Consider the following 24,599-nt stretch of genomic DNA (forward strand, 5'->3'; position numbering starts at 1 on the left):
ATCATGAAAACATACATGTTCCAATGTAAAAGAAAACAGAGAGAAAATTCATATGCACAAACTTGATATGCATTAAAAGAACAACTCTCCGACCAAATATTTACTACATAGTCCACAAGAATACCTGAGAGCTGATATAGAAGAGAGAAAAGGAACACACAAATGGTCGGATGGGGCTTTGGCGGAGCTGGGCCGGTTTTGGTCAAGCCAAGGAGGGCTTAATAAGATGAATTTGCCTCAACCATGATGCCCAGCAACCAATAAAAACCCCAATTAATACAAAGCAGGCCTCAAAGTAATGATAACGAAGACAAGATCGATGGACTTGACAACTCATACACGTGGAAAAGAAACTGACAACCAATGCATATTTACTCACCCAAGTTTATAGAACCATCCTTCATCAACTTTATGCTCAAACTGTTGAATCTTCCTCTTGAGTAATGTCGAGAAGCCTTTCTCCAGTCTGTCCCAGTTTTCATCATGGCAACGAATTCATCATAGCTTATACGCCCATCCTGCATTTAAGACGAAATACAATGATCAAAAGACTAGATAGCGCATCATATGAATACCAGATAACTTGTATTTCAATTTCACCTTGTCTGTGTCAACCTCCTGGAAAATATCATTTGCCACATCTGTACAGTCATCAACTCCGTCTTCCATCAAGGCATCTCGAAGCTCATCATGCTCAATGTAACCATTCCCATCTTTGTCAAAGTATGAGAAAGCCTTGTGGAGATGTTCATCATTGGCCATCTTCTGCAGATGGAGTGAAATTGCAAGGAATTCACCATAGTCCAAGGTTCCTTTACCATTTGTGTCCACCTATTGGCAATAAAGAAATCAGCATAGCCCATTGAAGGTATATTAAGAACAGTTTATTTTAGGAATGCTAAACAACAAGATTGCAATCCCAAGTATGAAAGGTTTTCAACCTCCTGCCAATATTTAAAGTTACTAAACAAAAACAAAAAAAAAGAAGTTTATAGATAGACTATATTATTACTATACCAAGTTTGGTAAATAGAGCAAAAGGGACAAACTAATTGCTGTGAAAAATTGCCTAAGCTTTTTCTATGGGCTTATTGTATGTAGTTAACTTACAGCTTCAATGAGCATTTGCACTTCAGATGGATCCATTTGCCCATTGAATTTCAATAACCCAGCCTTCAGTTCTTCAATTGAAACTTTACCATCATTATCTGTATCTATCTTAGCAAATATCTCTTTGATACCTTCAACTTCTTCATTAGACAAGAAATCAGTAATCACCTGAGCAAAGACAAGTGCATATACTCAGCAAGCTATAAGTAGTGAATATACAGTGACTAAACATATAAGCATCAACAAACCCTAAGAGCCTTCCTCTTGAATCTATTCATCAATGAAAATTGCTTCAGTCGTGACTTGACAACATCCCCAAGGGGAACATTTGGAGCCTTCTTTGCATTCTGAAGCCAAGTATGTTCTGCAAATTCCAAATATCAAGAGAAGGGGAACAAATGACGTTTTGCATATGTTAACTACAGAAAGTTTTTCACATACACTGCTGAATAACAGCATATATGCCATTGCTATGTGCATAAGTTACATACTCATGTTTTATGAGAAAATGAAACAAATTAAGAACTATTCAGTTAGTGCAAGTTTCAGCCATTTAACATGTACTACTACCTATTACAACTTCCAAACTTGCACACCAATTGGATTATGAAAGCCCTGGACAATGTACAGAGGAATACAGTGCAGTTCCAAAATCATTTCCACCCAAAAGATGTGACAGGGATAGTAAAATATAAACATAGAAGTATATAGAAAGCGATTTGAGGATAAAAAACAATTGTCATTGAGTGCATTCAACAAGTCATTTTTCAAGGAAATATGTAACTTACCAAGAACTTGCTTTGCAGTCAACCGAATCTTTGGATCAGGTTCTAGCATCAGTCTTACAAGGCTCTTGGCGCTATCTGAAATACTTGGCCATGGTTCGCGCTCAAAGTCTATTTTCCCACGTATGATGGCCTGGGCAACGCCTTGTTCAGATTCTGTGCAAAAAAAAGTTGCATAAGCTACTCATAAGCATTTCATTCTCTTGATGTACTTCATAAAACCAACAATTTCTTAAAAAGAAGTCCAGATTACCAGCCCAGAAAGGAGGAACTCCACACAACAATATATAGAGAATCACGCCAGCACTCCATATATCTATCTCTGGGCCGTAGCTTCGCTTTAGAACCTCTGGAGCCATATAGTATGGGCTCCCCACAATTTCCGAAAACCTTTCACCTAGATACCATAAATAAAAAGAATCAAAACCTCTGCATGATAACCATTAAATATATCTATACTGAGTGTAATTCTGAGCATCCAGGTTCAGGCATCATGAATTAAAGAGCACAAGAAAAAAGCCCCACAATCACCTCCCTGCTCCAGACAATAAAACAACTACCAATAGCAAAAAAGAGAGATTTCAGGAGGCGTTATTACAGAGTAATATTCATTGTTGCTCATTATGACAAAATGAATTTATGTTGTGTCAGCAATGTGTTTTGGTGAACATGAAAATGTATTGACACAAGGATCAAAACTATAACCAATATTAACGCCTTTGATCAAACAGTTGTTTAACCTCAAAGGAACTGAAGCTATTTAATTTATTATAAATGCGGATTTGTATAACATCATATATCAAGTCAACCTCTCCAACGGGGCTCAGTTTTTGGGGAATTATTTTTATATTTTGTCCATAGAATAAATGTAGTCAAACACCAAAATTGATGCAAAGTGACTGCAATTAATCAACAGAGCCAATCACATAAATAAAATGTCTACTTACCAGGCTTGAAGAAGATCGACAAGCCAAAATCGATAGCTTTAAGCGGCGAATTCTCCTTCTTATTCGCGAACAGGAAATTCTCGGGCTTCAAATCCCGATGGATCACGCCGTGCTTGTGGCAGAGCTGCACGACCTCTACAATCGTCCGCATCACGGCAGCCGCGGCCCGCTCCGTGTAATGTCCACGCGCCACGATCCTGTCGAACAGCTCCCCGCCCTCGCACAGCTCCATCACCAAATGCACCGCATTCTCGTCCTCGCAGGCCTCCTTGAAGCTGACAATGCTCGAGTTCCTCGGGAGATGCTTCATTATCGCCACCTCCCGCCGCACATCCTCGATGTCCACCGCCGTCCGTAGCTTCCGCTTCGATATCGACTTGCAGGCCAGCAGCTCCCTCGTCTCCCGATCAATGCAGAGATAAGTGACTCCGAACTCGCCGCGGCCGAGCTCCCTGTCGATTAGATACTTATCGTCAATGTTATCCTTCTTCACATCTGTCAAAACTGTGATTGCTTTTTTCACATTTCCCGACGATTTATCCTTCCGGCCGTGATCGTGGCCGGAGAAGTTGGAAGATTTGACGTCTTCTCTGGCGACGGCTGCCGGAGATCTGCAGCAATTCCCCATATAAATCGGGATTTGAGAGCGGTAACCTTAAAATTAAGCGAAAACCCTAACTCAAAGCCGCCGTAGCAAGGCACTCACATGGCTGGAGAGTGAAACCCTAGCGTCACTGGGAGTGAAGTAGAGCTTCGCAGCGATAATGCGTGTACTTTTCACACAGAAATGGCAAGATTTGTGTGTGTGAAAAGGGAAAGGGGTTTTTTCACTCTGTAATTTGCGGTGTACGGAAACGGCTCTGATGCTTTTGTAATAGGGAGAGAGAGATTATTCTCAATATTTTTCTAAATAAACTTTTTTTCAATTAAACTCAGCTTTATTATTTTGTGAAAAGTGACATACTCCGTCCCATTAAATATGCAACATTTGTTTTTCGGTACAGGATTTTATGTAGTGTTGTTTTGTGAGTTAATGGAGAGAGAGTAGAGTAAGAGAGAAGAAAAAGTAGAGAGAGTATTGTTTCCATTTTTAGAAACGTTTCATTTTTAATGGGACAGATCAAAAAGGAAAACGTTTCATTTCTAATGGGACAGAGACTATATAATACTAGTACTAAAAATACTCAAAGTGTATATTATTATGAGAAATATTATCTTACTCAAAGTGTCATCATATTATAAAAAGTGAGAAATATCATTATCTCTAGTTTATTACTCCCTATCATTGTCCTTAAAAATAGAAATCATTTCTATTTTAATCTTTTTTCTTAAAAATATAAATATTTTATTTTAGGAAGTGGATCTCACAATCAACTAGTACAACTTCACTACTATTAGTATACTTTTTTCTTCTCCTTCTTCTTTTTCCTTACTTTATGAATAATTATTTCTTACTTTATCATATATGCATTAAAACCATGTCATTTCAAAATTTTCTAATTTTTCAAGGACGTATTTGTTCTAATAAGTACTTTTTTCTAATACCAATACTAAATGCTCTATTTTGGATGAACGGTACATGTATTTCTTATATTACTGGGTCACTTCGTAAGAAGGATCAATTAGCTAAATGTTTGAGAATCTATAAATGGTGGAGTACTTTTTTTTAATTTAATCGATAGGTTTCTTTTTACACAAAATTTGAAAAAATAGTATATAGTGAATTCAGTGAAAAGGGAATAAAAATAAATAAGTGAAAAGAAAAGAAAATACAAAAAATAGTAATTGAAAAGAAAAAGAAATTAAGAAAAAAAATAAAATAAAGAGTTGAAAATGACTCATTTTGTTCAAAATATCCCGAAATGAAAATATGATCCAATCAATTTGAGACAGGGTCGCGGATGAAGTATATATTAATTGTATCAGTTTTAGAGCATCCGCAATGGTGCGAATGTCCCGGCGGACTTCCCAAAAACACCTCATGCCACGTCATAAGGACCTCTCACTGTACTGTCACGTCATAAAGACATCTCACTGCACAATGACGGACATCCACAATAAAAAAAATCACAAATTCACCAAATCAAACAATTCACAAATCACAAATACGGACCGAGAAAGTGCAATGATAAATTCATTAAATAAAAAAAAGTACAGTTCAACAAAAAAAATTTAAACAAATTACATTATAAATATCAACGTGCACCCCTCCGCGTCCATAGCTCTTCAATTATATCGTTCTGGAGTCGAATATAGGCTTGTTGTTGGCGCATGTCGGCAAATGCACAGACCCGATCGGCCTCTCCATTGGGTATCCCCATACGTACATTGGCGGTGGCCACGCCGTGGCTTGGACCGGCAGCATCAACATCATCATAGGCCCAATCAGTCAGTGCTGGACCTTCATCTTCGACAATCATATTGTGCATGATAATACATGCGTACATGACATCAACGATGCTATCAATATACCACATCCGTGATGGACCCTTCACTGCCGCCCATCGAGCCTTGAGCACACCAAATGCCCGCTCCACATCCTTGCGCGCTGCCTCCTGACGTCCCGCAAAATAGACCTTTTTTTCGTCTGTTGGGCATCTGATCGTCTTCACAAAGACGGGCCACATAGGGTATATCTCATCCACCAAATAGTAGCCCATATTGTGATGGTTGCCGTTGGCGACGAAACTGACGGCTAGACCAACGCCCATGCATTGCTCGTTGAAAAGGGGCGACGACTGGAGGACGTTGATTTCGTTGTTCGACCCGGCTACTCCAAAATACGCATGTCAAATCCACAGCCGGTAGTCAGCTACGACTTCGAGGATCATCGTGGGATTCTTACCTTTGAAGCCGGTAGTGTACACCCCTTTTCAGGCAGAGAGACAGTTCTTCCACTCCCAATGCATACAAATATACAATCTATGCTGCCCAACATTCCCGGAAACCCGTGCTGACTCCCGTGCATATCCATCAAAGCCTGGCAGTCCTCGGGGGTAGGCTTCCGAAGATACCTATCCCTAAATATCTCCCTAACGCCTCACAAAAATAATGCAGACAATCGCGGGCAGTCGACTCGCCGATGTGGAGGTACTCGTAGAACATGTCGGTCGAGCACCGTATGCCAGCTGCCTGATTGCAGCAGTGCACTTCTGTTTGGGCGTGTGGTCGGGTTTACCAACTGCATCCTTCTTGAACCTGATATACTCGTATCGACGCTCTAAAGTGCTCACGATACGCATAAATAGCGGACGATGCATCCTAAAACGTCGCCGGAATATGTTTTCCCCAAACCGCGGCTCCGGAGTGAAGTAGTCCTCATACAACCGACGATGTGCAGCGATGTGGTCCCGGGGTACTATAGCTCAACGATGGATGGGGCGAGGTACCGTCGGATGCTGCTGCAAGGCCGCTTGTATAAGGCGATTTATCTCCCGGGACGTAACGGCCGCACCTCTTCGTTAATTCGTCGGCGTATGTCATCAGCACCCCCACCACTACCACCACCACTAGCCATTTTGGATATACTGATAGAAACGTAGAGAGAGAAACTCGTTAAAAAAGTTATGCGAATGAAGTGAAGTTCAACGAGCCGTATATATAGAGTTTTTTTTTAAATCAAAAATCGGGACGTCCATCGTGGCACCGCAATGGCAGACGTCGCCGGAAAGCCGCGGATGTGAGGTATCCGCGGCAGACATCCGCATCCGCCCCTCCCACGCCTAATGGCGGACGTCGCGCGCAGACATTCGGCACGCTGATCCGACGTCCGGCGGGAAGTCCGTCATTGCGGATGCTCTTAGTGATATCATTCAAGGACTGGCATCAAAAGACCAAAAAAATGTGATGGAATATTTCTAGCACTGAAATTTCAATCTAAATAACCCAACTTAATAGGGCCTGTATCACAAATATAGCACGGGTCCAATTGAGATCAGGTTGAGCTTGAGCCAATCAATCGATATTGTCCTCTATTTTTTTTAAATTCATCACTTTTTTTGTAGATGCTCATGGAGTGTGTTTTGGTTTGAATTCCAAAAGTTCATATTTAACATCCTTTTGAAGGAGTAGTACATAATAAGAAAATTGTGTGCTGAAATAAAACACCTACAATGTACTACTAGTAAGAGATCTGATGAGTTGGAGAATAAGACGGCTATGTTAATAACAAGGATATACTATGAGACTAGATTCATTCAACAACGAAAAATACAAATTTCAAAAAATAATCATTTGCACCATAAAAATCAATCTAAATAGAAAAACTAAAACGAGAATTTACCTGTTTTCTTAGTTAGATGGGTATGCCAAGCTTACAAGGTTCGTCTGAGATTTGAGACCCAATCGAGAGGTCCCAAGCAAAGCAGCTCAGCTCGTTGCCTAAGCAACAAGACAAACTCATGCATCTGCCCACGGAACAGTTAATTGGAAAGAGTATCTTAACAAGAGTAAACTGAGGATCCAAAGAACGAGAGGGAGTAACGAAGAGGAAATCGAGAAATACTAGTTTATCACTTCAAATTTCATACATTTTTCAACGACAAAAGCAAGTAGATAGATTATCAGTAGTAATTGCATGGGTGCAAGTTAGCATTATCAAAATGCCATCCCCCAGCAGAAATTCACTGACATTTAAAATGATTCAAACATAAATGAGTTCACAATAACTAAGGAACTCAGAAACTACTATCAGCAGTCATCTGTCATGATGATGATCATCATCATCACCTCTTTTTGAAGCCATACTTCTTGCGCTCATAGAATAGATCCGTTTTAGCACTACCCAGATTCACTATCTTGGGGCACCCATCCCTGTCCTTCTCCAGCTGAGTGCACTCCTTGCAGTAGTAGGCATCAGAGATCCCCACCCCACCACAGATAACGCACCGGCCTTGGAAAGACCCATAGTTGCACTCATCACATATCCTCACAAGGGTGCAAGGGCGAACATAGGAGTCGCATATCACACACTTGCCATCATCTTTCTCACACAGCCTTCCGATGGCAATGCCCGGTTGCTTACGACACATGATCAAATCAGGATGATGTTTAGCCATACTTCTTCAACACTTTGATCACTATCCTCTGCACATATTACCAGACTTATAACTATGTATCATTTCATATAAAACAGCAAACAACTTAATTTCCTTCGTTAAGCATAAAAACCCTAATCACAGTTGACATATACACTTGGTTAATTGAAATTTAACCATCCAGAAATCAAACCCATATCTGAAACAGGCTTTCATAAAATTTCAGCATTACCTTTATTTACCTCAAACCAATAACCCTTTACAGAGACTATCGAAGAGGACAAAACTATTAACTGACCAAATTAGCAGCTCGAAACTGGGAACAGAGAGCTCCAACATAACAACTGAAGGAAAATCCATGACTTACATAGTCAATGATATTACTTCCCCCTATTCCTGTTTAGCTTCCACGGATATCAGATATCTACTTTCAGTGTCTATTGACTATTGATAACTGGAAATCATGCAAAGCTAGCCTTGACAACCAAATTTATCAGAATCAAAATAAATAGTACTTATAAACATCATACTCACAAAATCAAAAACGAAAACTAAAAGCTAAAAGGAAAATAAATTAGTGTTCGCCTCATTATTGCATAAAATTTTAACCAAATTAGACAAATTAGTAGCTCAGAACTGGGAATAGAAAGCTCCAAAATAACAACTAATGGAAAATCAATTACTTGCATAATCAATGGTAAACATTCAACTTTTTTCTATTTAGCTTCCATGACTATCATATCTCTACTTGCAGTCTCTATCGACTATTGACAGCCCAATTCATCACAATCAGAATAAAAACATATGAACATCAAAATCATAGAACCAAGAATGAAAACTTAAAGCTAAAACCTCATTTTTGCATAAAATTGAACACACTGAATAAATGAACTAGGGCGGGGTATCCCCTGCTGAAAGATTGTTCAACTGTGTAAGGCAGCAGATCGAACATAGATATAGAGAGAAGAGATGAACCTGCGGTAGCAAACGGGCGCGAAATGAAATCCAAAAAAGGAGACAGATAGAGAGCAGAGATGAACCTGCGGCGGCGAAGAGTGCGAATTGAAATCCCAAAAATGAGGTCACTGCGTTCGATTTCTAATTTCCCTTTTCGAGTGAAACTTTATATATTTACAGTTTAACCTCTCAATAATTTAAAATAACATTTTCTACCTCCAAATTTATAACAAATCCCACCGGCCCAAATATGAATTATGCCAATGGGCCTAAGTTGGGCTTATTCATTATTCTATTTTACTAAACACAGTTATCTTATATATTTTGCATCCATAAAAAACCGTATCAACTTATAATACTATGAATATATGATAGAAGGTGATAACTTTTTCTAGTACTTGTTCAAATTTGAATCCAACACACACGAGGACGAAAAAATTTCTTATAGTATGTTATTATTAGTGACAACTACTCCATATAAACTAATTTTGCTACTCAACCAAACAAACAAGACTCATGAAATTAGCACTGAATAAAAAATCCAAAACCAAATTGAATTTAAGCTCCAACAATGGCAAAATATGTGGAAGCACAAATTGTACATTTTTTTCACTCCACTCCAAATAGTTCTCTTGAATCTTGACAGTGGATATTGAAGCAAAATTGATAAAACATGAAATTATGAAAAATTATTAAAACACTCTTTAGTAAATAAAGATTTTACTACATTCAGGGGAAAACTTAAAAAAAAATTGCGAGTAATTTCAGTTGGTGAGCATTACAAAATTTTCCGATAATTGATTGAAATAAAAGATCGAGCCAATTTTCGTGCGTAATTTGGCTTTGTGACCATTACGAGATTATTTGTGACAAGGAAGTATTTGCAAAGTAGCAATTTGGCAATTAAAAGTTCAATTGCAATCGAAATGGAAATGGCCACACAAAGGGAATATATATTCCAAGTTTCCACTAAAATCCAAGCAAAAGAGCATACAACAATGTAGAGAACAGTCTAGCAACACTGTATTAAAACTCAGTAAAATAACCCTAATTTACATCTGACGCAACGGCCAACCCTAAAAGCTCAGCCGCCGAATCCGTAGAGAGTGCGTCCCTGCCTCTTGAGCGCGTATACAACGTCCATAGCCGTAACGGTTTTCCGGCGAGCGTGCTCGGTGTAGGTAACAGCGTCGCGGATGACGTTCTCGAGGAAGATCTTGAGCACGCCGCGCGTCTCCTCGTAGATGAGGCCGCTGATACGTTTGACGCCGCCACGACGAGCCAGACGGCGGATGGCCGGCTTGGTGATACCCTGGATGTTGTCCCTCAGCACCTTGCGGTGGCGCTTGGCGCCGCCCTTGCCGAGCCCCTTTCCGCCTTTTCCTCTTCCCGACATCTTTGGCTCGAGCTTCGGTTTCTAGTTTTGGGGGTGAATTTGTTTTGAAATGTGGAATGATTTTTAGGGGGAGGACTGAGTGGTGGTGGTTGAATATATTTGGTTGTTGGGGAATTATGTGCCGTTGGATTTTAATGTTTTTGGACGGCTAAGATGAGGATCCGCGTTTAATGAGAAGAGTTTGTGGACTGTTGATTAAGGGGTCCTGCGTACGAAATTTCACCGTTAGATGTGCGTAGCGGATTGTGTTTTTATGAGCTCAAATTTTTTATTTTGTTTAAGAGCATCTCCAATGGCGGACGTCCGGTCGGACATCCACGACGGGCGACCGGGACGTCCGCTATTGTGGCGTGGCAAGTCGGATACGGGCGTCCCGTAAGGACGTCGGATGTCCTCGGACGTGCGGGAGACGGGCGGGCGGACGTCCGCCATTGTGGCGTGGGTCGGACGTCCGGGTCGGACGTCCGGTATTTAATTTTTTATTTTTTTTAAAAAACTCTAATTATGGAGTAATTTTTTATTATGTAATTTTTTTTCTTTTTTATGTAATTTTTTTTAATGAAGCATTCGCAATTTTCCCGTATTCCGTGTCAAAATTATAATTCTGTTACGTTTATAAATAATTGTGATTTTTTTTCATTGCGGGAAGTCCTAGTGGGAAGGGCGATGGGAAGAGCGGATTGTGAAGGGGATGTCCTAGTGACGTGCCAGTGGGATGGGAAGTCCTAGTGACGTGGCATGAGGTGTTTTTGGAAGTTCTAGTGGATGTCCGAATGGGACATCCGTGCGTTGGAGATGCTCTAATGATTTAGTACTCACTAGTAGTAGTCCATGATACTCCATATCAATATTATTATTATGGTGCATATAATACTAGTACTTTCTTAAAGAAATATGAGTAAATTTTGAATTAAGTACGATCCCAAATAGATTAATTCATGGGAGATAAAAAAGAGAGTTAGTGTATGATAACTTGATAAGTAGGATTTTGTCTAACTACGACCTCTTATATATATTAGGTGATCGATTAGTAGGAGTATTACATAAAATATTTTATATTTTAAGACTTTGACACACAAATACCAAGACAACCAACTTTTATCAAGGATCTCAATATGAAAACATAATAGACCAATCGTGAACACATAAGAAACCCGAATCTCATTGCTTAGACCATCCACAATAGAAATAGCCCAGCAATAGCCCAGTCATAGCCTAGCCACTGCCACATTATCAGCACTAAAAATCCTCCTGCCACATCATCAAAACAAGCAAATAGCCCAGTAATAGCCCAGACATAGCCTAGCCACATAATATCCACATCACTATTAACAAATATATACAAAATGAAATAATTAACAATCACACAATATACGAAATTTAATTTACGAGACATATACGGGAAAAGTTTAATAATAATATTAAAATTTAAAAAAGTACAATAATTTAAAAAAATACATTAATTTAAAAAAAATACCATAAAAAAAGGAGTGCCAATTCACTCCTCGTCTCCGTCGTCGCCGCCTCCGTCGCTGTCGCCACCATCGCCGCCGCCACCACCGCCGCCGCCGCCGCCGGTCTCCCTCCGTGCCGTCTCCAACTCGTCCTGCAGGATCATGAGCAAGGTTTGAAGCACGCTCTTCTCCACGAGATCCGTCGCCACCCGCCATTCGGCCATCGTCTTGATCAACTGAGCGCGCGTTTGGGCGCGAGCGAAGAATTTGAGATCCTCGGTGGATTGGCCAAGGGGGGATGCCGACTGGACCTTCTGGGAAGCCCCGGCGTTCCCCCTTGCCTCCGGCTGAGCGCGCTTGGGCCCCATCGGGCGAGGTCGGCCACCGACCGAACGCGACGTGGGGAACTCCTGCGTCGTCTCGGGGAGGTCGTGGGAACCACCGCTGCTGCCGCTGAAATCGCCGGTGTAGTTCAGTCGTTGCTTCTTCGGCCAGCCAGAGTCGACACCAACTCGGAACTTCTCGGACTCGTTCAGCACAAGATAGCAGTTCCAGTAGGTGAAGTCCTTGTATACCCCCTTCAGTGGGAAGGCTTTCTCAGCAATTCTCCTGCAGTCCTCCTCCGTTTGGCCACTGCTCATCATGCGGAGTGCGTTGGTGTACAAACCCGAAAATCGGGAGACCGCACCCCTGATTCGGTTCCAGGCGTTTGGGTCGATGTGTGCGATGAACTAGTCGAAAAATCAAAACTGGGGCGATAGACATCCCTCGCTGTCGCCGGGGACCCCCCAGAAGTCCACTGTGTAGCCGGTACGACCCCCGGAATCCCCTGTGTCGGCGGTACCCCCCCGGGCATCATCTGCATCCCGGGTGCCCATCCCGTTGGTGCCCACCCCGGTATCGCCGGAAACCCCCCGGCGGACTCCCCCCGTTGGAATCCCGGAAAACATCTGCTGCCACGGGTACATGTTGTAGTACCCGGGCATCTGACCTCATCCACTTCCCATGGGGATCGATGGAGTTTGTGACCCGCTACTCCCGGAACTAGGCTCGTTGTTGAGATCCATTTCCCATGTTGATCTTGTACAGAAATTAAGATAGAGAGAGTATTCGGTAAAACAAGTGGTGCGAATGAAAATGACGAGCAAAGCGCGTATATATAGTGTTTCGGGAAAAAAAAATTTTAATTTCGCGCTAGGCGGTGCGCTGGGCGATCCGGGCGCTGCAAAGCGCCGAGCGGACCGCCCAGCGCTGCGCGGTTTCTCTCTCCATTCGCCCGCTGGGCGACTGCAATAGACCGCCCAGCGCCGGCGCTCGACTGGGCGGTCGGCTGGGCGGCATTATGGATGGTCTTAGCAACCACTACACCAACCAATCAAGTTCCCACAGAACAACTGTCAAACTACTTAAAACCTCTGTATCTCACTCGAAACTCTCGAGCTCTTCAAATCTTCTCAAACAAGGGCTAAGGTCCAAGCTAAATTCACATCGATTTTCTTAATCTTTTGGATATCACCATAAAAAGCTTCACTCGCAACACACGTAGTCTTAGGCCACCCGCTACGCGTTACCCGGGTGGCTTGAATCTCGTTCCTCCGTGACGAGACGGGCGCAGGACGCGTTGCAGCGTCCCTTCTCGTCCCCAGCCCGCCGAGACACCCGTCACTCCGAGACAGCGCGCGAGCTGTCTCGCCACGCGCGCGCTCGTCACGCTGACGCAATAAATCAATTTTTTTTAAAAATGAATTTAAAAAAAATTGAAAACGGTAATATTACCATTTTTCGATCGTTTTTAAACATTTTTTTACTCTATAAATACTCATATTTCATCCTCATTTCACTCACAAACACACATCTATTTTTCTCAAATCATATCTCATTCCACTCCAATTTTCATCTCAAATCAACTCTTTTATTCTTCCTCCAAAGTTAATTGATCTAATGGATCCATTTGAGCAAATGCGTCGAATAATGGAAGAATCACTTGAAGAAGATCGACGGCGGGAGGCGGAGGAAGCTGCGCCGCCCCAAAGACGCTTCCGGACTTACATCCATCGTAACCGGGAGAAAGTCGCCGCAAGGTTAGTACGTGACTACTTTTGCGATAACCCGGTTTGGGAAGATACCTACTTCCGTCGCCGTTTCCGCATGCGGAAACCGCTATTTCTCCACATCGCAAATACATTGGCAGTCCGGGAAGAGTTCTTCCAAGAAAGGTTCGACGCCGTCGGCCGTCCCAGCCACACGACGCTGCAGAAATGTACTGCAGCAATCCGTCACCTTGCGACTGGACAAACGGCAGATGTGTTTGACGAATACCTCCATATTAGAGAAAGCACTGGGAGAATGTGCTTGATCCAATTGTGCAAAGGCGTCTGGGCAGCCTTCACCGACAAATTTCTCCGGAGGCCAAACACGACAGATTATCAGTTTCTGCTCCACATTCACGAAGAAATGCACGGATTCCCCAGGATACTTGGCAGCGTCGATTGCATGCACTGGCAATGGAAGAATTACCTTGTGGCGTGGAGGGGGTCGTACACGAGCGGCCGCAAAGGCACCCACCCCACCGTTATACTCGAGGCAATTGCCGACTACCGGCTATGGATCTGGCATGCGTACTTCGGGGTCCCCGGATCGAACAATGGCGTAAACGTGCTCCACCAATCCGACCCCTTCGCCGAAGTTTGGATGGTAAAGCGTCGACCATCAACTTCATCGCTAACAACCGGCGGTATAAAATGGGGTACTATCTTGCCAACGGCATCTACCCGAAGTGGCCAACCTTCGAGAAGATGTGCAACGGGCCTGTGAACGCAAAGCATGCTCTTTTTGTGCAGAAGCAGGAGACTGCTCGCAAGGATGTGGAGAGGGCGTTCGGGGTTCTCCAAGCGCGCTTCAACATTATCAAAGCCCCGGCTCGTACGTGGTTTATGGAGAGTATGGTCGACATCATGTATACGTGCATAATCTTGCACAACATGATTGTCCAAGACGAAGGACCTGAGGCGGGAAATTGGTTCGACCCTGAAGCCCCCGTAAGCTCTACCGCAAGTAGTCCGCCTCGCAGTGGAGTGCATCCGTCTATACAAGAACAGTTGTCGATTCGGGCAAGGACACGTGACTCTACCGCCTACGCCCAACTCCAAGATGATCTAATTGAGCACATTTGAGCAAAATTTGGCAACCGTTAGACGCACATCATCGCGTTCTTCTGCTTCTTTGAGCTTTAAGATTTTGAATTTAGTGAGAGTGGGCGGAAGAAATTAAATTATGTATTTTCATTTTTTAGGATTTTTAATTATGTTTTATTTTATTTTTTAAAGAGTTTTATGTTGTAATTTTATTTTATTTAATGAAATGTGTTTTTATTAATTGAATTTGTTTAAAATAAAAATAAAAATGAAAATGAATGAATAGTAATTTAAGAGATGGATAAGAGATGGAGGGTTGCAAGTTCTGTCATTTAGTTAAGAGATTGAGTAAAAAGTACAGTGGGGCCCAAGAACAGTAATTTAAGAGACGATTAAGGGACGGATAAGAGACAGCGTTGCAGATGACCTTAAAGTGACCAACGACGAAGAAGGCACGAAGAGTAATTGCCCCACTAAATGAGAATATAAAAGAAGTAAAGAACTAAGTAAATGAAAAAATAATAATAATAAAATAACTAAACGAGGTATCACTCTTTAGCGACTCCTTCACACTCAGTGCGATAAATCAAAGGGGTACGGGTCAAGATGCGGGTTGGAACAAAGATTTAGGGTGGTATGGGTATCGGGCTTCGGGTATTGATACCACTCGGCTTTACATGGGTTGCATTCAAATGGGCCGGCCACATTTGTTTACAGGCCCAATACAAAATAATTAAAGTTGATGTGTATATCTTATGAATTAAATTAGAATGGATTTCGAATAATCTTTTAAATAATAAGCTCAAGCACTGAATTTACTTGATAATTTATACTTTCAATCTAATAATGCAGTATTGTATTCTCAATTTGTAATGTAAATATATGAGTTCAAAGTTCACTTTCAATTAGAAGATTCAGAAAAGTTTCAAATAAAAATAAAATGTGAAGAAGATTATGTTTTTAAAATTTTGAATTATGTCACTTATTAAAGAATAAGAAAAATAAAGCTAACATATGACATTTTTTTCAAAACGGAACCATTTTCAGAAAGATATAAGTATATGAGAGTTTTCATATTTCCAAACGTGGTTATTGCCCTAAATATGTGGACCATTTTCGATGTTGCTTCTGTTATAGGAAATTATAGTATTTCGTTTAGACGTCGATTTTTTTTTTAAAAAGCACCAACAATATTAAATTTATTAGTAATTTTGGTAACCAACTTGTGCCTCATAATGCCTAAGTTAATTAAGCTTCAAACACACTGCAGTCTTATTCCACATGATGATAACTGACTTTTGAGCTTATTTCCACTAATCAAATCCAACAGCAAAAACTCACTGTAGAAGTTGGGATGTCCATTCATGATTAGCAACATAATTACATCTATGATTATAGCCAACTAAATCATTCATAGGTTAATGAATAGTTAAATTTTTAGGTACGATAAGTTTGAAATATTTTATAAAATGACATAGAGTTAAATTTACGAGTAGATATTGTTAATTTATTAGCTCAGACAAATTGTTAGAAATATAAATTTCCAAAGTACCTTGAATATAAGTATGAAGCTCTATAAAATTCATTGATCTTTTCTAGTACTCCATCACTTTTGGAAAAAAGTGTATATTCCTATAACCATTGATATATCTATATTATTATTACCCTTTCTTATTTTAATTTATAAGGATAGTTTATCAATTTAATAAAATGATTGGATTTTATTATTTTTTATGACATATGGATCGTTCGTTTATGAAATTATTCAAAAGTATGACAAAAATGACTTGCTTTACTGTAGAAATTTTAGGTGCATCACATATATTAAACTCCACTAATTTATGAGTATAAGCTTGTTAAATACTCCTACTAGTGTATAGGTAATATAATATGGCTACGACTAAGTGAAGCAACTATTTTTTGCTAATCTTGGGACTGCTTGATTTAACTAGAATGATCAATCTATTTCGAGTAATCATATCAAAAAAATGTAAGAGCAAAAAAGGAGCGACGTTGACTTTATTTTAATAAATTAACCTTTCATACCTAATGATTCCTCTCACAGAAAATGGGATGGAGTGACATTTCGATAGTAGAACCCTATTCACATGATGTTTAACTTAATGACCATGTTAATATGATACACTTATTCCGATATACTCTTTCGGGCAAATTTTTTTTTTGTTCACGATCAAAGCATCTACTTACGGTCCTAGTAACTAGCCTCCTTACTGATTTGTATGCGATGGTGGGAAAACTGGTCTGAATTTAAAGTTGCTACATACCCAAAGAAAGTCAATGATCGGTCATCTCCGCACCACACAACTCAAAGGAAGATGAGGGGAGCTCGTTATGCCAATTAAGTTGCAATAAAGAAGAGAAAGCATGGCTAAATCAAACATTACTTTGGCTTCACTCCTACTCAAAACCCCATGATATAAACTCCACCACACTTTGTTTTGCTTATGGTTTGTAATAATAATTCTGCATTCATTAGTACTTACCTCCTCATTTTTCTCATCAACCTCCAGTTTCCCTTATCTGGCTTTCCTCCAATGGGGATGCCAAAGCCCCCAAGAGGAAAGCTACCTCTGTCGATTCTTGCAATCGCTATCTGTGTGTTGGCTTTCCTCGTGCTGCTCTACACAGAGAGCATCACCTTATTTTCTCCCACCTCCATTTTTAGGCTCAAGCCCTGTGCCAGAAGGTATGCTGCCAAGAAAGCTGCCACAGGTAATTAGTCTCACGTCTTCTCAGTCATGGAGTTTATGATGATCTTGACCCTTTCTTTTTTTCATCTATGGTAGAGAAAAGAAAAGTTGATGCAGCATTGAGACGTGCCACAGATGACCGGTTTGAGTTTGATCCGAAAGAGTGCTCTCTCAATCAAGGGAAATGGGTGTTCAACCGTACTAATAAGCCTCTGTATACGGACACATCATGCCCGTATCTGGATAGGCAGGTCTCGTGCGTCAAGAATGGGAAGCGCGATCTTGATTACCAGAAATGGGAATGGAGGCCTGATGACTGCATATTGCCTAGGTCAGGAATGCCAGATTACACAAGCCATGAAACTGAGCTTTGATCAGAAAATCGCGCCTAAAGAGGCTTCAAACGACTAGGCTTGTGTTAGTGTTTGTGTTTCTTGACTAACCTCGTTGTTTGCTCGTGCAGGTTTGATCCGAAAACTGCACTGCTGAAGCTGCAAGGGAAGAGGATCATGTTCGTTGGGGACTCACTGCAGAGAGGGCAGTGGCAGTCCCTCGTCTGCCTAGTTGAATCTGTGATACCACAAGGGGAGAAATCAATGAAACGAGGGCGTATGCATAACGTGTTCAAAGCCAAGGTGCATATAAACAGCAACAAACTTCAGTCACAAATTGAGATTGTGTGAACTATCAAGAAATCACGGTTTCTTGTTTCTTGAATGTGTAGCAATACAACACAACCATCGAGTTCTACTGGGCTCCGTTTCTCGTGGAATCAAACTCGGATCTTCACATAATAGCAGACCCAAAGAAGAGGATTCTGAGAGTCGATTCAGTAGCAAAGCATGCCAAGCACTGGACAAATGTAGATATCCTGGTATTCAACACATATGTTTGGTGGATGAGTGGTCTGAAGATTAAGTCACTGTAAAAATCTCTCAACTTTTTTACTAAGTTATATGCATTGAAACAGCTGGGATTCTTACATCTGCCGCTTGATGCAGATGGGGTTCATTTGCAAATGGTGAAGAAGGATTTCAAGAACTTGATGCCTCTGTTTCCTACACATTAGGACTCAAGACATGGGCAAATTGGGTGGATTCAAATATAAATCCCAATAAAACAAAGGTGTTTTTCACCACAATGTCTCCTACTCATCAAAGGTCAGTCTTTCCATTTATTCATAATGGCGAATTATGATAGCAAGAGAAAAAAAAAGCAAATAGAAGATGCCAATTAAAACCATTTCTTCTCAAATGTGTTATTATTGTAAATACTTATATAGACAATTATGAAATGATCGATTCAAATGCATAAACAAGACGTTTACCAACTTATATAGAAACACTAACAATTATGGAAAAAAGGGGGAAAAAGTACAAATAGATGAAGGTTAATGGCTTACAATCTCATCATTATTCCACAATTACAATCTCATTTGTTAACACATCTTCATCAAGATCACACCTAACGGAAGACTTTAACCTTAAAATATAGAAAGCGTTCTCTTTTTTCTCTTTTGGCAGAAGCATATTTAAGCTCTAGAGTCTTTTTTTTTACCAAAAAAACACCCCAATTTTATGTATATTCACCAAAACTATCTTACTCACGTCAAGATTTTGATCTTGTCTTTCAGTTCAAAAAAGATCCAATTTTGCCACACATCAAAATCAAAGTAAGGATAATCAAAAACTTCAGAAACCTAATAGATAAACACAATAACATAATTTAACACATGTAAAAGTATACATATCAAATTTTAGCCACTTTAATCCAGTATAATAGGTTTGCTGTCCCAGTTTCAGTACTATATTTTATTTTCAGTGTACTTAAATTTTGCTCTACGAATTAATTTAATTTTATAATCATCAACTAGGTTTTATTCCACCAAATAAAAATATTAGTACTACATTTTTTTTCAATTAATTTAACTATTACTATTATAAGAGACGAAATTAGTTACCTGACTTCCACATTTGATCGAACACCAGGAGCGCAGACTGGGGCAACGACAAAGGCATCAAATGCTTCAACGAGACGAAGCCGATCAGAAACAAATGGCAGTGGGGGACCGGCTCCGATCTGCGGATCATGAGAGCCGTCGTCGACGTCGTCGGAAAGATGAAGATTCCGGTGACGATGCTGAACGTGACTCAGCTGTCGGAGTACAGAATCGATGCTCACTCCTCAATCTACACTGAATCGGGGGGAAGATTGTTGACGGATGAAGAGAAGAAGGATCCATTGCACCACGCGGATTGCATACATTGGTGTTTACCGGGAGTCCCCGACACTTGGAATCGGATTCTCTACGCGCATTTGCTCTTCGTGTAGAGAGACAATGCATTTCACATTAGTGTTTCGTTTCAAATTTAAATCTAAAATTTCCAACGCGTTATTCAGGCAACAGGTGAATGATGCATGCTTTACAGTCATAGATGTTCTGACAATTTATTACTATTTAGAGCATCTCCAATGGTCGGCGAGCGAGCGGCTCGCCGATTTTTTGCGCTCGCCGAACTATTGCAGCCGGCGAGCGCCAAATCGGCGAGAATTTCGGCGAGGGTACGCCGAATCTCGGGCGCTCGTCGATTCTCGCGCCGATCAGCTCGCCGCTATTGCAACCTCCCAATCGGCGAGGAACCGGCGAGCGAATTTTTTTTTTCAAAATTTTCGAAACACTATATATACGCGATTTGCACGACATTTTCATTCGCACCACTTATTTTAACGAGTACTCTCTCTATTTAAATTTCTGTACAAGATCAACAACAACGCGAAATGAGTAACACGGGTGGTAGTAGTAGTGGTAGTGGTGGGGATGCTGAGGAGTACGGACGGCGTTTGAACGAGCATTTGGATGCCTATACGTCCCGAGAGATAGACCGGCTGCTACAACGGGCCTCGCAGCCGGCAGTACCTCAACCTCGACCCGTTGCCCACCGCCGAGCAGTGATTGACCAGGATCACGTAGCTGCACATCAGCGGCTATACGAAGACTACTTTGCACCGGAGCCGCGGTTTAACGCCAACCTTTTTCAGGCGGCGTTATAGGATGAGCCACTTCAGGCACGATGCGGCTGGCAGACCCGACCACACACCTATTCAAAAGTGCACTGCGACAATCAGGCAGCTGGCCTACGGAGGCGCGGCAGACATGTGGGACGAGTACCTCCACATCGGCGAGACGACTGCCCTTGAATGTATGAAGTATTTTTGTCAGGGCGTGGTTGAAATATTCGGTGAGCAGTACCTTCGAAGCCCAACCCCCGAAGACTGCCAGGAGCTGATGCAGATGCACGGGGAGAAGCATGGGTTCCCGGGTATGTTAGGCAGCATAGATTGTATGCATTGGGAGTGGAAGAACTGCCCTGCTTCCTGGAAAGGGTTCTACACGATCGGCTACAAAGGAAAGAATCCAACGATGATCCTCGAGGCCGTAGCTGATTACCGGCTGTGGATTTGGCATGCGTATTTTGGGGTAGCCGGTTAGAACAACGACCTCAACGTCCTCAACTCGTCGCCCCTTTTCAACGAGCAGTGCCAGGGCGTCGGTCCTGCCATCAGTTTTGTCGCCAACGGCAACCAGCTTGATATGGCTACTACTTGGCGGATGGGATATACCCTAGGTGGCCCATCTTTGTGAAGACGATCCGATGCGCATCAGATGAGAGGAAGGCCTACTTTGCGGCACGACAGGAGTCGGGGCGCAAGGACGTGGAGCGTGCATTTGGTGTGCTCCAGTCTCGATGGGCGGCAGTTAGGCCATCCGCAATGGGGCAGGCGATGGCACGCCCGATGGCGCGCATCGTCTGCGCCCGCCATCGTCCGCCCTATTGCGGGTGCGTGACATAGGCCGCGGACGATCGTCGCGCCCTATACTAAGGGCGCGGAGTATAGCGTGGACGATGTCCATCGTCCGCGCCATCGTCCGCCCCATTGCGGCCTACGCGGACGATGGCTGCGGACGATAGGCCATCGGCCGCGCCATCGTCCGCCCCACTGTGGGCTACGCGGACGATGACACGCGTTTTTTATTTTCTATTTAAATCTCGTTTCTCATTTATTTGTACATACGAACATATCGACTATCTCTTTACATATTCTCTCTCATTTACACGAGTTTGAGATTGTTGTGCAGTTGAGTAATTTTGTGGGTCGCTGAGTTTGCGTTTTTTTAATTCGCATTGTAATGTATTAATTGTTATTAAATGAAATGAAGTTTTTGAAATTCGTATTTTAATTTATTAGTTTTTTAAAATTCGTATGGATTTTGTAAATATTAAAAAAATGATGATGTGAAGCGTCATAGCCCCACTGCAGGTGGGGAGGTAGGAGGATAAAACTGATGACGTGGCGCGTCATAGGGCGCGCCTTAGGGCGCCCCACTGCTGATGCCCTTAGGGGTCCAACGCGTTTGTGGCATGTCGACTGCATTGCTGATATAATGTACGCCTGTATTATCATGTACAACATGATTGTCGAAGATGAAGGTGTACAACTGATTAGTTGGGCCAACGACGATAATGGAGCCGGTCCAAGCCACGGCGCGGCCGCCCCCAACGTACGAAGCGGGGTACCTCACGATGAAGCCGGCAGCCTCCAGGCACATGCCGACATGCGCCAAGTGGATGCTCATATTCGACTCCAAAATGATTTAATTGAAGAGTTGTGGGCGCGGAGGACTGCATGATGATAATTTTTTTAATTATGTAATTTGTTAAATTATGTTATTTTTTTATTATGTAATTTTGTTAAATTATGTACTTTTTTTAATTTAAATGAAATTATCGAATTTTCCAGTATATGTGGCGTGAATTTAATTCCGCATTTTGTGTGATTGTTAATTATTTATTTTTAGTGTTGATGATGTGGCAAGGCTGTGGCTGGGCTATTGTTTGTCTAGTTGCTTGTCCAGCTGATGTGGCAGGAGGAATTTAGTGCTGCCGATGTGGCATGGCTGGGCTATGGATGGACTATGGCTGGACTATTGTTTGTCCGCCGACCACTGTGGATGCTCTCACGTATAAGAGCCAAAATCTGCACAAATTCACTTCTTCTTTTATTTTTTTAAGTTATTAATCTCAAAACAAATAGTAACAGATTCCAAGTTAATTAAGGTGTCGAGTGAAGTGAAAAGAGAACAAGTTGAAAGAGGACAATTTAAAAAGGTTAATTTTTCTAAAAAAATGAAATGATTAATTTGTTTGGTATGTCATAGTCTCATAGATGCAGTATTTGAGACTAGGGCTGGCAATTTTTGACACGACACGAACCGGCACGAAATTAATGGGTTTGGGTCAGAGCTTATTGGGTTCGTGTCCTTATCGGGTCGACCCGTTAAGGACACGAAAATTTCATGTCGTGTTCGTGTCGGGTTCGTGTTATCCGTTAACAATACATGTTCGTGTCGTGTTCGTGTCGGGTTCGTGTTATCCGTTAACAAATAATATTTTAATATTATTAATTCTTATTATTTTCATTTTCAATATTTATTAAATTGACTCTCACAGTCTCATATGATCATATCTCATTTAAATCATTTAAATATTTAATCACTTTCCAATACGTGTTGTTATCGTGCTGTGTTGACCCGAAGTGGTCCGTGTCGTTAATGGGTTTGTGTCGTGTTCGTGTCTGAGAGTAGCGGGTCGTGTTCGTGTTTGTGTTTGGGGTTTTCTTAACAGGTCGTGTTCGTGTTTGTTGTTATCGTGTTCGTGTCGTTATCGTGTCGAAACGATAATGACCCGACACGCACGATTTGCCACCCCTATTTGAGACGATTAGTAAAATATATACTACAATCGAACTTCGTGGAGTTTTATTAATGTAAAGTTTTTATAGAAGGAAAAAATCTGGTTTGAGCATTGGAGAAAAAGGATTAAAATCTCTATAGTAGTATAGTTTACCGCGCAAAAAATTAAACTGTCTATTTTGTACTGATTTTAATGATTTTATAGTGTTTTTTAAACTTTTTAAATAGATTAAATTATTAAGGAAAATTAATTTTGTAATTTCAATTTATCAACGCAAAAAAAGGTACTAGTAATAAAAGAAAAAACTGGGCCCAATAGGTAATTTGAAGGAAGGTAAGCCCATCAATCAAATTCTTCTTATAGGAGAGGATTAGAAATGAATACGACGAGCCAAGCATTTTTCACAGGAACACGAAACTAATAGATTATTCATATACATCCAGAATTAGGGTTTCGATTCTTGGATCTCTTTCAGGTAGTTGAAATCTGGTTCCAACCACAAAATCGATCTTTCCATATTTCATTACAATTGATCTTAACCTTTTTTTCTGTGATTTGAAGAATGGCTGGGGGCGGAAATTTCATTCACAGAGTGCTTTCTTATGTCGCTAACGAGCTCATCGTAAATGGACTTGCCAACAAGTAATTTTCTTTTGATTATGAGTTTGATTCAATATCTCCATTAGATATATTATATTTGTTGTCGAAAGATGATGAATTTCACGCAGTTATCGAATTAGGGAAACGAATTTTGCGTTTGCGATAGGTTTGTAACGATTGCAAATATAATCGCGGGTTTTTTTTATCAAAATTTATCGGTCTGAGGCTAATTCTGTCGATTGAAAATTATCGGATTCTTTTGTTAGGTTCTATTGATTTTGTTACGACTGAGATGTTAAAAATCTTGTTTCTGTTTAAACTTGGCTTCTGATCCGTCGTCAATGTCATTGATCAAGTTTTGCATAAAATATTTTCCTGGTCGATTCTTTCAGCTTATTGCATATTTATTGTGTTTTTTTTCTGCTGGTAACGAAGATATGGTGAAGAGGGAAGTAATAAGGCTTGATTGTATGGTTTGGTTGAAGTGAGATTGTTTTATGTTTTTTAGAAATGAAAATAGGAGCCTCTGATGACTTCGATAGGGTTGTAACTATTAGTGTCAAATTTGATCTGTCTGGGACTTCTATTGAAGACTGAACGTTGTTGGAGGAATTTGTGAATTCTGTTAATTTTGCTACTATTCAGCAGAATCAGCACTCAAGCTGTAAAGTCTTAGTTGGCTGTCTAACCTTTCTTTGTATTCTTTTTAACATTAA

General features: G+C 41.1%; 4 protein-coding genes across 8 annotated transcripts; 1 reads left to right on the plus strand and 3 right to left on the minus strand.

Annotated features, from left to right (window-relative positions):
• Window positions 1–53: 53 nt before the first annotated feature.
• On the minus strand, window positions 54–3,694 carry LOC121809919 (calcium-dependent protein kinase 13-like). The gene is made up of 7 exons (XM_042210771.1): window positions 2,843–3,694; window positions 2,149–2,292; window positions 1,899–2,051; window positions 1,359–1,474; window positions 1,111–1,278; window positions 601–831; window positions 54–518 (listed from the first exon to the last, which is right to left on the minus strand). The coding sequence occupies exons 1-7, from the start codon at window positions 3,468–3,470 to the stop codon at window positions 372–374; spliced, it is 1,587 nt and encodes a 528-aa protein (XP_042066705.1). The 5' UTR covers window positions 3,471–3,694; the 3' UTR covers window positions 54–371.
• A 3,627-nt stretch (window positions 3,695–7,321) lies between these two features.
• LOC121794683 (PHD finger-like domain-containing protein 5A) lies at window positions 7,322–9,011 on the minus strand. Of its 5 annotated transcripts, none has more exons than XM_042192980.1 (2): window positions 8,919–9,011; window positions 7,322–7,927 (listed from the first exon to the last, which is right to left on the minus strand). In XM_042192980.1, exon 2 carries the CDS (start codon window positions 7,897–7,899, stop codon window positions 7,567–7,569), a length of 333 nt encoding a protein of 110 aa, XP_042048914.1. In that variant the 5' UTR covers window positions 7,900–7,927; window positions 8,919–9,011; the 3' UTR covers window positions 7,322–7,566. The 5 variants fall into 5 exon arrangements, 4 of the variants coding, with proteins under 4 accessions (XP_042048914.1, XP_042048901.1, XP_042048921.1 ...); XM_042192967.1 differs by having other exon boundaries at window positions 8,854–8,992; XM_042192987.1 differs by lacking the exon at window positions 8,919–9,011 and adding an exon at window positions 8,246–8,840.
• Window positions 9,012–9,768: 757 nt separating this feature from the next.
• On the minus strand, window positions 9,769–10,309 carry LOC121794712 (histone H4). Its single transcript, XM_042193003.1, has one exon. The coding sequence runs from the start codon at window positions 10,229–10,231 to the stop codon at window positions 9,920–9,922; it is 312 nt and encodes a 103-aa protein (XP_042048937.1). The 5' UTR covers window positions 10,232–10,309; the 3' UTR covers window positions 9,769–9,919.
• A 6,885-nt stretch (window positions 10,310–17,194) lies between these two features.
• On the plus strand, window positions 17,195–19,962 carry LOC121794722 (protein trichome birefringence-like 3). Its single transcript, XM_042193014.1, has 6 exons — window positions 17,195–17,552; window positions 17,627–17,861; window positions 17,994–18,165; window positions 18,255–18,454; window positions 18,532–18,690; window positions 19,519–19,962. The coding sequence occupies exons 1-6, from the start codon at window positions 17,285–17,287 to the stop codon at window positions 19,859–19,861; spliced, it is 1,377 nt and encodes a 458-aa protein (XP_042048948.1). The 5' UTR covers window positions 17,195–17,284; the 3' UTR covers window positions 19,862–19,962.
• The last annotated feature ends 4,637 nt before the right edge of the window (window positions 19,963–24,599 follow it).

This window comes from Salvia splendens, chromosome 1 (genome assembly GCF_004379255.2).
Source record: "Salvia splendens isolate huo1 chromosome 1, SspV2, whole genome shotgun sequence".
In the NCBI taxonomy this organism is placed as follows: Eukaryota; Viridiplantae; Streptophyta; class Magnoliopsida; order Lamiales; family Lamiaceae; genus Salvia; species Salvia splendens.